Here is a 15,524-nt window from a genome sequence, read left to right as displayed (position 1 = left end):
ATGGGTTGACCTCCATCACACACCGCTGACACCATAATTCCGACAATAAATTTGGGCCCTCAAATTATGAAAACTGTATAATACACCTTAACATACCATATATAATTGTATCAAGTAACAGAAGTCAAGATGGTTTCTGATTTAAGGAAATCATACATTACCACAGTATCTATAAAACCTACACTTACATAAACATACAGGTTTTAATATAATCTAATACAAACTAATAAGTGAATGCTTAAACCTGGGCAAACTAAAAGTAGCAAGCTGCTCTGTTTATAAACACTATTTTCTGCTCTATTTTGTAACACACGGCTGAGAAGGATATAAGAAAGCTGAGAGGATTGGCCCTTAGCCGCTAGTATCTGGTGTCACAGTGCAGACACAGCTGTTTCCTGTGAATATTAGACCTTAAGTGGTGTAGCAGACACAACTGGGAGCTACCAGGTTTGTTCCTTAGTTAGTTTAAGATTATACTGTAAGCTTTCAGCCAAATACCTAAATGTACTAAGTGGTGCATTATGATTTGTTTTATTTTTCTTTATGGATTTTGACATATTAAAGACTGGTTAAAACAGAAAAAGCATTAGATTTAGATCCATACTTCATGACAATATCACACAAGTTTGTTTTTATAATGTAACAGTTGTTGAAAGCAAAGTGACTCCAACTGGAGTAATATTTCAGTCCATGAGCAGCTGCTTCTCCCTACCATGCAAATACAAGGTTGATACATTGTGTATAACATGAAGGAGCACAAATGAATTGTCTGGAGTCCTGTTGTGTCAATCACTTTATAGCAGTATCTATAACCTGAATATTATAGCAGCAGAAGTAACTATTAGTTGTTCCCAATTTATTATTCTAGCAATAATGGCCATCACTTTTTACTGTATCCCAAAAGGGCACATTATACTGTATTATATCATAAGGGCTACCAATCACATGAAACAAATAATATAGCCTCCAAAGCATTATATCAACATCAGTATCAGAGTTGACCATAGCTTTATTCCATAGACAAAAAACCTTACGGTTTCACATGTCCCATTAAGGCTGCTTAGACATGATCTGAAAATTCACAAAACCTATTAATTTTCTGCCACTCAAACTCCAAAAAGCAATGAAATGACGATCATTAAGGCTGACGCCTTTATGGACGTGTTCTTTGCGCAATACATATATGGTATGCCATCCCACCCTGTGGTTCACTGCAGATTCAGCACTCTCACAGAATGAGATTGCTGTCGCTCACAAAATGGTGGAGCTGCTAATTCACAGAATTGTGTGCTCATTGGAATTCACACATGCAGTCTATGCAACTGAGGTCAAAGCAGAAAATAGAACTGTGCATAGCTTCGGCAGCTTCGCCTGGCGTGCGCCAACCTGCCAGGGCTTTGACGTCATCACCTAGTGGGCGTGAGCCTGTGTTAGCTCTTTTTCATGGCTGCCTCCCACTAGGACTTCTGGTGTCTTTGCCGGGTGGGTTCCAACCCGCCAGGGCTTTGGCATCTTCACCTGGTGGGTGCCAACCCGCCAGGGCTTCGACGTCTTCACCTAGTGGGTGGTAGCCTGTGTCAGCTTTTTTTTTGTGGCTGCCTTCCACTAGGACTTCCAGCGTCTTTGCCAGGCGGGCACCAACCCACCAGGGCTTCGGCATCTTCGCCTAATGGGCGGCAGCCTGTGTTAGCTCTTTTACATGGCCGCCGCCCACTAGGGCTTCTGACGTCTTCACCTGGGGGGTGGCTGCCACCTCCCCAGGGCTTCTGTGGTCCTCTTCAGGTGTCGCCGCCTCCAATGACATCGCGAGTCATGATTCGCTCACGGCGGCCATCTTTAAAAATCAAAGATGGTCAATCACGACTCACAACGTCATCGTCGTAGGCACCCGGCAGCTGCGGGACTGGCGCCTGTTCGGGTGTCGGCGGCGGGCCTGGATCCGAGAGGATACAGTCCCCGCCAGCCATTCTGCCGAGTACGGCAGCGGCGACCATTTCCAAAAATGGTGCCTCAGCGCCACTTTTGAAATTCAAAGATGGCCGCCATGAGCCAATCACGGCTTGTGGCGGGCATCTTTGAATTTCAAAAATGGCACTGAGGCGTCATTTTTGAAATGGGCGCCGCTGCCTTACTCGGCAGAATGGCTGGCGGAGACTGGATCCTCTCAGATCCAGGCCCGCCGCCAATGCCCACCGGACCCTCCACCGCCGCTGTGTCCCTCCAAAACCTGCGACCCACCACCGACACCCACGCTGCCGCCGACACCCATGCCATCGCCGCCGCTGATGTCCCCACCACCGCCTCCATGTCCATGCTGCTGCTACCATTGGTGTTTTCCAGCGCCACTATTGCCCACAAATGATGGCCATCTTTGTGCACCCAAGTGAAGCCACATTGAGAACACCTGCTGGAGGCTCCTACTGAGGCTGCGCAACAAGTTGAAAAGTCCCATCTTTATAATGGCGCATTCTTGAGGTAATAGTTTAAAAACTGTAATTTTCTAATTTACCTGAACCCCAAAAGCAAGTACCCTGGCACAATAGCTACATAATAAAACAAACCCCAAGTCTAAATTTGCCACCTACCCTGAGTTTTGCCTTCCCAAAAAAAACCCATAGACTACAGTAGAGAAGTGGTCCTAATTGAGAAAGTCAGAAAAATTTGACAGTTGGAGCTTTAGATTACTGCCAAATCCCCAGTGACAGTTCTACCAGGCCATGCCAAATTATGACTATACCTGTATACTAAAAGGGGTGCCCATTAAATTGGACTGTAACACAGGTGCAGTCGGTCAATGATGTTGATATTGTACAATGGTTAAGTCCTGAATCCAGACAGGATCTGAAGGTGCACACACACAACGATTTTTTGAACGATTATTGTTAACGATATCGTTTATCGTTCAATCGTTGAAAAAAATCTTTCACTTTCTGAGAGAAAACGATGAACGATTATCGTTCATGCGCGTTCACGTTTGTAGTTCAGTCAGACTGGCCAACTCAACGATTTTCATTAAGCTAATATGCAAAAATCGTTTGTAGTTCAAAAAAATCGTTCATTACAATTAGTAAATGAACGATTTTAGTAAACAATTTACGTTCATCTTTCCCTTGAAAAAATTAACAAAATTCGTTTACTAAAATAGTTCATTTGCTAAATCATTGTGTGTGTGTATGCAGCTTTAGGGTTAGTTAGCAAGTACAGTATGAAAGTATGAAGAGAGCAGATTTAATGAAGACCAGGGAGGTTGACTAAGGACATGGATAGGAGAGAAATTACAGGCTACTGTATGTTGCTGGGAAATAGTGATATAGTGATAGCCAGGGCCGGACTGGCCATCTGGCAGTTCTGGCATATGCCAGAAGGGGCGATGGCCAGATGGGCCGGTTCAGCCAAGCAGCAGCAGTATGCTTTTGAAGAAACTGCTTAGGAGGATACAGAGCCGAAAAATGTGTTAAGCCCCGCCCCCTTTGTGATGTCACCGGAACGGTGTCAGCTGACAGTTCTTTAGCCAGAAGTCTGCAGCTCCCGACCTCTGTGCGCTCGCAAATGGGTCGATGGTGGCCCAGTGCGCATGTGCACGACGGAGCAGGCTCCGTCATGCGCATGCGCGAGACCCGGATGGCGATGGGCAAACCATCGCTCAGGGTTTCGTACCAAAGGGGTCGTGCAGTCGATGTTGAGTGACAGCACACCCCCTTTGGTGGGCGGGCCGGGGGAGTGGCTGCCCAGACGGAGGCATTCCCATGGGAATGCCTACCGTCTGGGGCCGGCCCCACTGACATCACAAGTGATATGTCAGTGGGAGTGCTTTCGGCTCTGTTAGAGCCGGAAGCACTCTTGGGCTTGCGGCAATGAGACCCTACCACAAGGGTCTCGTCGCAAGTCCGATGGTCGCGATGGTCTTGACCAGTGCCTAGTGTACTTGTTATTCTAACAATATAAATTACCTACTAGCATTATACGAATTTTCAGGTGTAATATAAGAATGGGATTCCACTATAAATTGTACATACGGTATGCAGGCTGGTGTGGCGTTATTTTAATCTTGCCTTCAATTGTTTCATTCCCCTTGTCACACCCACCACATATTTTCACCAGGTTAGGTACAGGATGCCAGCAGTCGGGATCCCAGTGGTCAGAATCCTGATGCCAGCATCCCGCAGGGTTAGCATACCGAAACTTGTTGGTCGGTATGCTTACATTACCCTCCCTAGTGCCTGCACCTAACCTCCCCCTCCCCGCACCCTTTACTTAACCATCCCCCCTTAGTGCCTAACCCTAACCCCCCCCAACCCTGCTACTTACCTTCGGTATCCTGGTGGTCGGGATCCGGCGCTGGGATGCCGAAGTATCCCATTTCCGCCTTTACACTTTGTCTAGTATTTTTGTATTTTAAATGGCTATAAATATACTGGACTCCTGATCCACAGGCTTAATTACATTGAGCCCAGATATTTCATTATGCCTATATTTATTATATATATGTTCATTGAGGTTAGTCCAAACATAAAATTAATTGTTTTTAGCAATACTACATTTAGGCTCCCATTTATTAATGATCGCAATTGCAATGCGATCTGGGCATGACAGTACCACCTATGATTGCATTGCAAAATGTGATTATAGTGCCTGTACGTATCATCCGGCACATGCAGGGACAGGGGCTCTGAAAGGAGCCTGTCCCTGCGATGTGCCCAGAGAGCTGCAGGGGCTGCTGTGAATGCTCAGTCCCACTAACTGCACATGCACGGCTGCCAGTGCCAGAGAGGGATGTGGAGGAACGCACCGCCTACTGATTATGCGCAGTGTAGCCCATAGGCTACATCGGGCAACGCCATCTTCAGATGGCATTAGCTGTGGGGGCCAATCTCCGGAATGCATCGCACTCCGGATGTTGGTAAATTTGGCAGCATCGCATCCCCCATAGAAACCTGTCGGGGATACGGCTGCCAGCGGGAATGGAGGGATAACTGCTGCAGTCCCTCCTTCATGCAGCGGAAACTTAATATTTGCAGTTAACCCCCGATGATGTTTTTGGGGATATAGCCGCAAATATAGAATGATAAATGGGCCCCTAATTCTTCTTAGTGTGCCCCATAGAGACGTACTCCTCCTCTTTTTCGTTTTCACTGTACCATTTACTTCTGGGTGCACCTATCCATATGAATATTGATTGATAGGAATTTCACTTACATAACCAATTATTACCCCAATTTAGTACTGGGACCAGTCCTTCTCTCTTTTCTTCTATCCATCTTAGTCAATGGTGCGACAGAACTAAGTTGTGTGACTTTATAAGGGGCATTACAGTGTGTGGCATAATGTATTATAAGGGGCATCTCTGTGTGTGGCATAATGTCTTATAAGGGGCATTACTACTGTGTAAAATAATTTGTTATAAGAGACACTACTACTGTGTGGCATAATGTGAATGGGGTAACTACTACTGTGTAGTATACTATGAATGGGGGCCCTACTGTTTGTCTTACTATGAATTGGGGGGCCTGCTATATGCCATGCTTTGAATCGGGGGCCCTGCCGTGTAGTATAGGCCTGTTTGGGGAAGGGGTGGGCAGTGATATCACTGCAGGCTTTGGCATCAGGCCTACTGTCTCTGTGTGAATCCCGGCTCAGTATCACACTCTGCAGCGCCTCTCACATGAGTGCAGTCAGGTCCGCTGCCCGGTGTGGAGTGTGAGTGCGGCTCTTTCCCACATGTTGCTGAGCAGGTAATACAGTAGTAAATGTGAGGTTAATTTTGTATTTTATTATTTCCTATCCAAATGTCTGTTTCCTGCGTTCTCCTTGTGTATCTTTAGTATGAGAAGTCACACTGGGCACACATTATGCTGTGGATTGGGTGTTTATGATTCAATGTTTATACTCATTCAGCCATCAGCTGTCTCCTTTTCTCTTGTATGAGTGATGGAAAGGGGGGGTTGGCGTGCCATGAGATTACACCCTTTTCTGGTGTGCGCGCAGATGTGCCATCCATCTGTGATCACTAATGCCCTTACATAATCCTAAAGTGAACATAAAACAAGCCACCAAAATGTGTAGTTATGGCTCTGCTTTAGTGCACAGATGTGTCCTCCTCTGTGTTCAGCACCCCTGCCCTAAAAAATACCTACAGTGAACACTATCTAATCCTCTACAACTGCTAAGCTAGAGCTTATTGGGCAATTGGGTAATGCCTTCACTTTTCTCTCCACCAATGAAGTTCCAGCTTTACCTAACAGAACCAACCAAATATCTGACTATGGCACATGTTTGAATCTGCTGCAGGAAGAGCTCTGTAGTGTGCGTATATTATAATACGGAGAATGATGTATAACTTGTATGCTGTTCTAGTATTAATTATATTTGTAAGAGCATAGACTAAGAAGTGGGAGGAGTCATGAATACTAAGGGGAGGAGTCGGTGCCAGGAGCCAGATGCTGACGTGAAGTGGGCCTGTATGCTTTAAATGCCAGGGCCTATTTTTAGTCCCAGTCCGGCTCTGGTGATAGCTGTAGCCTGGAGGAGAGGGAAGTGTAATTTTCCTACATCTGCCTCACCACTCTCTATGTAGTGGCAGGAGGTGCTGCTGTCCCATATAAGAGACAAGGTAATTTTAAGCACTTGTTTAAGTTGGTTAATACTGACTAGAAAGCTTGGATACATGCGCCAAATTAATACAAGAGGGTTTTGAAACCATAGGATAACAAGCTTAATAGGTAAAAGTCACACAAGGATAATGAAAACTAACACATTTATTTAAACATAGCACATAGGCCCTCATTCAGACCCACTCGCGAGCGGCTGTCCGCTCGCAAGTGGGTCGATGGTCCCCACTGCGCATGCGCACGATGTAGGGAGCTCCGTCGTGCGCATGCGCGAGACCCGACGAGCGAAGGACTTTCCTTCGCTCGGAGTGTCTCATCAAAGGGGGCGTGCTGTCGATGGTGACTGACAGCTCGCCCCCTTTGGTGGGCGTGCCGGGGGTGTGCCTGCCAGACATAGGCATTCCCAAGGGAACGCCTACCGTCTGAAGCCGGCCCCACTGACATCACTAGTGATGTCAGTGGGAGTGATTTTGGCTCTGATAGAGCCAAAATCACTCCTGGCCTTGCGGTTGAAAAACCCAACCGCAGGCTTTTGCTCGCAGTTTCGATGGTCGCGATGGTCAAGACCATCGCGACCATCATCCTGCACGCTCGTATATGCTGTGGGTGGTGACCCACAGCTATACGAGCGTCCAGGAGGACGCTCCATATTAATGGAGGTGGGCCCTGATTCAGAGCGAGCGCTCTGGTCAGAGCGTCCGGCTCTGAATCAGGGCCATAGTTCATTGAGCAGGTATGTGGCCAGTATGGACTCTTTATTGTAAAGATAAGGGAAGTATATTCAGAAAAGTTTATTGCAATGGTGATCCAGAACTCATTCACAGCTAAACTTAACAAACTTATTTCAACCTATTTATCTGTGGCAGGGATACAATATTCTTTTTTATTATTACTAATGAGCATGAAAGAAATTAGAAGTAAATTGTCACCTCAAATACAGTCCATTGTTCTACTATTATAGCATCATTTCCTCTGTTCCTTGAAACTGTAACTTGAGAACTTTCATCCTCATAAATGAATAATCCGTCCAATGATTTTGGTAACTGTTCACCTTGGGAAAAAAATAATGATATTTAAATTTATTGTGTATCTCAAATTATTATGTAAAAAAAACCCGAAAAAGCATGAACATAATAATGGCACTTGTTACATAATAATGGCACTTGTTACATAGTGACAATCCCTGTACAATAATCACAGTACAGCTCCAAGGAGTCTGGTGCACAGTTTCTCTGGCAACTTATTACAACAAGGAGGATCCTTGCAGGAAGGAAGATTAGGGTGGAGTGTTGATGATGAATTCTTTTCCTACATCCTTGTTACAATAAGTAACAAGGATAATTCCTTTTTAAATCCTTTTTAAATGCTTGCCTATTTAACTGTTGCTGAACTACCTAAACAATTTGATTTTGATTAGTAAAATGCACCACATTATTATGATTTTTTTAATCCCCTAGTTATTGAATTTGAAGAAGTCTGCTTTTAGATTATACTTGCTAACATTTCTACCATACCCTCTGGGAGGTACAGGAGAGGTAGTACAGAAGGTAAGTGCGAGGGGGGTTACAGTGCAATATGCATCATCATGCCTCCATTCCCCACTGCGTAGTGCCATGATTCTCAGTAACGACCAGCAGGTTGGCATCGTGATGTCATTCACTATGAATTGCCTCATCAAGCCCCACCCACTTCACTTGGGAAGCGGGTGGGATGCAGAAGGGTGGCCTGCTCTTCCTGGAGCCAAGGAGAATCATCGAGCTTTGGGAAACATTTCGGGGTAGTAGACAAATACTGTATATTACAAATTAATGAAAAAAAAAAAACAGAAATTAGAAATCAGATCTATCCTTGAATATTAGTGCTCTACAGTGGTTGGATTTAAAAACCATATACTTTACACAGTCACAAAATAAAACAAAAATGCAGATGGAGTATTACACCAGATTGCATACTGTATCCTGTCCTAAGTAACAAAGGAAGAAACATGCAGACTTGCGGGATTCTGGCATTCATGCCCCTCTGCACTTGGATAGATTAGATGGGGGAGGAAAAGATTGATCTAGCATAGGCTGAGAACAATAAGTGCACGTTGGTGCCATTGTGAGCAGGCGGAGACAAGATGCCGGTGCACATACATTATTTGCAGGTCATCTGGGGCATGTGCAGAAAGCAGATGGTGATGATCAGCATTGGCAAACTGCTTTTGATTGTCTATTTGCAACTTTACACGGATATGCGCTCGCTTTATCGCTCTAGTGTATATTACGCATTTTTACATGTTAATTACAGAACGCATGAGATGAGCTGTAGGAAACTTTGTGAATGTGATTTTGCAAGCAAAACAAATGGATTAAACATGGGCATAAGTGTATGTGACGTATGCCTGACATTTACCTGGTGCATATGCTACTGGTGCCCACCTGCATGTAGCTTGTGATGCAAATGCCTCAGCATATGTTAGTGAATATTTTAGCTTTGCATATAGATTTTTAAAGATAAACTACAAAATGCATAATTTGTGACCATCTCTGTACAAGGGTCCCAGTCGGGCTCCATGCGGGCCCCCTCCTCTCTCGCAGCGCAGTGGTGAGCAGACTCTGGTACTATACCAGAGTCTACTGTGCATGTGCAAGTCTCTGGGAATATGGCACCCATGCCATGTTCTCGGTGACATCTCTACTGCGCATGTGCAGGTCTCTGGGAACATGGCACCCGTGCCATGTTCTCGGTGACATGTCTACTGTGCATGTGCAGGTCTCTGGGAACATGGCACCCGCACCAAGTTCTCGGTGACATCTCTACTGCGCATGTGCAGGTCTCTGGGAACATGGCACCCACGCTATGTTCTCGGTGACATCTCTACTGTGCAGGTCTCTGGGAACATGGCACCCGTGCCATGTTCTCGGTGACATCTTTACTGCGCATGTGCAGGTCTCTGGGAACATGGCACCCGTGCCATGTTCTCAGTGACATCTCAAATGCGCATGTGCAATTGTTTTATGCAGCACTGATGCTGGAGAGAGGAGTATATGGATGCAGGGTGTGCAGTGTGAACACCCTGAACCCATTATAGATACACCACTGTGAGGTCCCTAGTGAGAAAAGTAATTTGTTAGTAGATCTAGTATATTAGAATAGATTAGACGGTTTCTAACTAGAATTAGCTAGTAAAATAAGTCATAGGGTTGTGTATTTTACATATTCTCAATCTTACTACAAAACCATGGATCAAGTCATCTCACTGGGCAAGATGACCATATACTTTCAGACCTTACAAAATTCACCCGCAGTTTTAGTAATAGCTTCAAAATGGAATATTTTTTATTAGAGATGAGCATGCAATCCAAACCCACCAGAACATCCGACATCCGAGTCAATCCAAGAGGTAGCTCGGGTCTTCCCTTCTGACTTGGATCCCACTTCGAGGCAAAACGTCATTCTCACGGCATCGGATTCTTGTGGATTTTGGATTCTATAGAAGGCACCATAGCTGTGTCTCTGCACCATTTCCCTGTCAGCAGGGGTGCCGAGAGGGGGGGGGGGAGCGGGTACTAATTACCTGGGCCCGGGCTTGCTGGATGGGCCCGGGTCTGGCACCGCTCCCCCCTCTTAAATTACAGCAGCCCAGCAAATTGCCCGGGCTCGGGCTTGCTGCAGGGGCCAGGCGGGGGCCCGGGTCCTGCACCGCTCTCCCTCTCTCTTAGGTCACAGCAGCACAGCACACACCACTGTGTGCTGGGCTGTACTGGGAGACTGTTCGCGGCTGCTAAGAAGCAGCCACAGCAGTCTCCTATGCCTGTGGGGGGAGCGATCAAGCTGATTGCACCCCCCACTGGTTATGCGCTAGGCTGAGTGGGCTCACAGCCCCCCCCCCCACCAGTGCACAGCGGTGCTAAACTTTTTTTTTTACCTAAGGGGGTGTGGTCACGCCTCCCGTTATTAGGCCATGCCCCTTTTACAGGGACCCGTTGCGGTTCTTGGCAGGCCTGCCTGTCAGGTACACTGCTGTATGCTGCGCTGTGAAGGCTGTGCCGTGTCCAGACTTGCAAGTGGCTGTTCTGCTCTTAGTCAATGTGTATGGGGGGGCACGCTGCTGTATACTGCGCTGTACTCCTGTATAGGCTGTGCCCAGACTCACAAGTTGGAGTGCTTCTCTTAATTATTGTGTATAGTGGGGGAACGCTGCTGTATATTGGGCTGTACTCTGCTGTATAGACATTGCTGTGTCCAGACTCAAAACAAGTGGCTGTGCTGCTCTTAATGTGTATAGGGAGGGCACGCTGCTGTATGCTGCGCTGTACTCTGCTGTAAATTGTCCATCTAATGACGTTTACGAGGATATATAAGCCATATGACTCCACGCAATTTGAATTGAGCTGCGACCTCAAAAAATCAAAATAAAAAAATGTAAAGTCAATATATAGTCAAATTCTTTTGTTTGTTTGGTGTGCCTTACCCTAGTGCACTTTGTTCATGTGCATTTATAAACCCTGTGACTCCATGCAGTTTGAATTGAGCTGTGACCTCAAACAAAAAAAATATATAGTTAAATTCTATTGTTTGTACTGTTTGGTGTGATTTACCCTAGTGTGCTTTCTTCATGGTCATATATAATCCCTGTGACTCCACGCAGTTTGAAATGAGTTGTGACCTCAAAAAATGTAAATCAAAAACATATATAGTTAACTTGTATTGTTTGTACTTTTTGGTGCACTTTACCCTAGTATGCTTTGTTCATGTGCATATAAGCCCTGTGGCTCAACACAGATTAAATTGAGCTGCGACCTAAAAATAAAAATATATAGTTAAATTCTATTGTTTGTATGTTTGGTGCATTTTACCCTAATTGGCTTTGTTCATGTGCATATATAAGTAATGCAGTGATCTGCAAATTGAAAGATGTGTAACATTCAGTTTAGATAATAGCAACCAAATACTGTTGCTGCAGCTGCTGCCACCAGTCATGATGACAACGCTAGTCCTTAAACGTCATCTACTAAAGCCGATACATAAGGGCATAGAGGGTCCTTGTCAGGGCATGTAAAATTAAAAAAAATATATACAGTGCTAAAGAAAAAAAACACATCTAATAAAGGGAAAGTGTGGTGTAGAAATACATAAAATTGGCAACATGCCATTCACCACACAGTGATAAAGAGAGACTTTTGCCTTTATTTAAGAGTGGTGGTTCTGCAAGTGTCAGTGAGACATCTTCCTCTGCCTCTCATGATGATGCAAGACCTTTTGAAAGCCACGGCAGTAGAGCATACTGTGCATTCAGAAACAGAAATGTCACAAATACCTGAGGAGAGTCTAAGTATGTCCACGAGTGCTATACATGAGCCTGACCTTTCTGATACTGTTGTACTCGCAGAGATGCAGCCTTCCACCATTTCTGCTCCCTCTGCAAGTATGGGGATGAGCAGCACAAATATAGCTGATGACATAGAAATTGAGGATGCCACAGAGGAAGTGCAAGAGAATGAGGGGGATATTGTGCAGCTGACGCCTGTGCTAATTAGGATGTTGAGGATGAGAATTGTTTGTGTAAGTCAGGCAGCAGTGGTAGCAGCTCTTGGACATGATAAGATGAAGGCCATTGTCATGCCTGGGCATAGGACCAACAAATGCACCTCTTATGTGTGGAATTATTTTTACCCAAATCCTGACAATAGTCAAGCCATCTGTAGCATTTGTAAAACCACAGTAAATAGGGGAAGGGAAGTTAACAATATAGGAACCTCCTCCCTGTTGCATCATTTGCAGCAAACTCATGAAAAGTTTTTGACAACATAAGAAACTGGTGCTAAAAAATACCAAGCAGTCCAGCACCAGCTAGCTCCCTTCTCTCAAATTCAACTAGATCCCAGCACATGCAATCTCTACTGCCAACACCTTTCATCCTCGATATCCACAGTAATGATCAGAGGTAGTCCAAACAGATAAAGAAAGAGTTGTCTTTTTAGATGCACAGTTAATATTAAAATGTAACTTTTATTAGTATTTTAAAATATACATATTTTTACAGTCTGTGAAATATTAAAAGAAAAAAGAATGTGATCAAAGAATTAGAAATAGTGCATTAAAATAATTATTATGGCTAATACAAGTCTGTATATCTATTTTCCATGAAAAATTATATCTAATATATATATATATATATATATATATATATAAAAATATAATAGTGGTTTATATTGTTATTATATATGTATATGTCAATTATTAATTAAATCCACTTATTTCTTCCTATCAGAGTTGTTATTTATTCCACAGTCAGATTGTATCAGTGTGTAATCAAAATTACATAGACAGTTGGTAAACCTTGGATTTCTAGTTATACTGGATACATTTGTAATTCTTGTGCTTTTTGACATAAAGAGGCAGATTGAACACAAACTATGTTACAAATAGGACTATACTCCAGGGAGTCAGACAACTCTCCTCTTTTCCATCACTATGTGTACTACATTGGTTATTCAATCACATCTACTCATATGTTCCATTTATAAGTGCACATAATCCATATATTGGTTATATAAAATCAATATCTCAGGTATATTAAATATATTTAAATTTAAATTAATGGTTTTGTTGTTCTCTATGTATTGGGCTTATCGGTTATATTATTCTGACGTGAAAAGACTACTAATAGTGGCAGATGCAGCAATTTTATATAGAGTCCATATTATTCAACCATATTAAACTGAAGGATATGGCTTTTATTTAGTCAGTATACATGCTATACTGCCTCTTCAGTGTTGCTATTATAATCAGCTTTTGTTAATCTGGACAGTGATACTATTAATTCATTGTTATTTAGTGCTACAATTGTGTTAACCATATGTTAGTTTGTACATAATATAAAACTTATAAGCTATCTCTCCTGTTGTGTTTCCCACTGTTACACAGTCAGAATTGTATAGACAAAATCTTACAGACCAATCGTTATACTACCAGTGGGAACTTGTTAAGTGATTGTGAGAAATAAATGTCTCATACATTGAGTTTATACCACACTGTTATTATACCATGCGATGCTATGCTTGTACCAAACACTGACACGCTCTTTCAAGTTTATCACTCACTTATTATTATAAGTAAATAGTGCTGATGGATTCTCATGGGTCAGTTGTTAGGTGATTGTGAGTGTCCCATGCACTATGTTATATCACGCTGGTACAGCTATGTAAAACTCAGAGACTCTGTCTAAGGAGAGATTTATTCCTGCTGCTGTGTAGAACTGTACTTGTGCTAACAGCTGACAGCACCAGCTTCACTGTATCAAATTGCTCTCTTATCTGTCCAACACTAACATACTGCCACTATAAAGTGTTTAGGAAGTCATTTTCATGTATACAGACAATGTACAGCTGGTAAAGCCAACGTACGTTTCACATGAGACTGCTTTTTTTTGCTTCAAAAAGCAGTCTCAGTCGATTAATCGATTACATCGAAAGGCGTCTGAACTGCTCGCTATTTTTGTGGTTGGTTTTTCCTACCACAATCATGCGAGCAGTTCTGATTATAAAACAACCAAGTGACGTGGTCAATGACGCTGCTTTGTTAATTATGCACACCCTTAAAACGCCCGTTTTGACCTTTAAGCACGCCTGCGTTCGGATCTCCACTCCCCGTTTTCAAGCACCTTCCCCTGTTACCACCCACAAATGCCTCATTCTGTCACTCAAAATAGCAGGCAACCCTGTGAACTCCAATGCCAGGATGATGACATTTTGCCTTGATTTTGAAACAGAGTCTGGTGGGAAAACCCCAGCCGGGACTCAGATCCTGTCGGATACACCTCCTCCCTCATAAATTGTCTTCGGTTTTAATTTTCTTTATTACATTTACCAATGAATCAATCCTTCCTTTCCCTGACTTCCACTACACACATACTATACCTCCCTCTAGCCACTGATCTAGTTCTTCATTAATGAAAAGTTACTGCCACTTTGGGCCTGATTCAGACCCGCTCGCGAGCGTAGGACACTCGCAAGCGGGTTGATGGTGCCCTACTGCTCATGCGCACGATGGAGGGAGCTCCGTCGTGCGCATGCGCGAGACCCGGCTAGCGACGGGGTAGCCGTCGCTCCGGGTCTCGCACCAAAGTGGGTGTGCTGTCGATGTTGATTGACAGCACGCCCCCTTTGGTGGGCATGCTGGGGGCTGTCTGAAGCCGGCCTCACTGACATCAGTAGTGATGTCAGTGGGAGTGATTTTGGCTCTGATAGAGCCAAAATCACTCCAGGGCTTGCGGCAGCGAGACCCTACTGCAGGGTCTCCGTCGCAAGCCCGATGGTCTTGACCAACGCGACCATCATCATGGACGCTCGCTATAGCTGTGGGTGGTCACCCACAGGTATGCGAGCATCCAAGAGGCCGCTCCATTTTCATGTAGGAGGGCCCCGATTCAGAGCGAGTGCTCTGGTCAGAGCGTCCGGCTCTGAATCAGGCCCTTAGTTTCCTAGATTTGCCATATTGGAAGTTGAACTGCTGAAATCTTCGACATTCGGCTGCTGAATGCCGAAAATGTCCAGAAATGTTTATGGCCACATACAACATCTCCTGCATACCCCTTTAATTTAAAAAATTATTCTGAACCACCAAGTTGATTTTTATGGGCAAAACATGGGACATGTTGTTCACTCATGCTCTCCCCTCCTTCCTCATAAATTTGCTTCAGAATCAAAAAATGAAATTAAATTTACTATGAATCAACTCTTTCTTTCCCTTCCTTCAACTACATACATACTTCATCTCCCTCAGGCCTCTTGATTAATGAAAACATTTGTTTCCTGATGTGCCATGTTGGAAGTTGAACTGCCATGTGTTTGTGCTACCCACTGCTGTTGCTTAGCTTAGTCAGCCAGCTAGCTCTGTGCAACCTTTTGGCATAAACTGGATGAAAACAAT

General features: G+C 44.1%; 1 protein-coding gene across 2 annotated transcripts in view; it reads right to left on the bottom strand.

Moving 5' to 3' along the window:
• Positions 1-15,524, bottom strand: part of RFTN2 (raftlin family member 2) — an 80,832-nt gene that overhangs the window by 18,658 nt on the left and 46,650 nt on the right. For both annotated transcript variants that reach the window (XM_088451046.1, XM_088451048.1), the window contains one exon: positions 7,538-7,659. In XM_088451046.1, coding sequence (XP_088307172.1) covers positions 7,538-7,659 — 122 coding nt within the window. The remainder of the gene's footprint in view (positions 1-7,537; positions 7,660-15,524) is intronic.

The sequence above is a fragment of the Taudactylus pleione genome, unplaced genomic scaffold, assembly GCF_031769625.1.
Source record: "Taudactylus pleione unplaced genomic scaffold, aTauple2 ptg000536l, whole genome shotgun sequence".
Lineage (NCBI taxonomy): Eukaryota > Metazoa > Chordata > Amphibia > Anura > Myobatrachidae > Taudactylus > Taudactylus pleione.
This window is presented reverse-complemented; position numbering and strand designations above follow the sequence as displayed.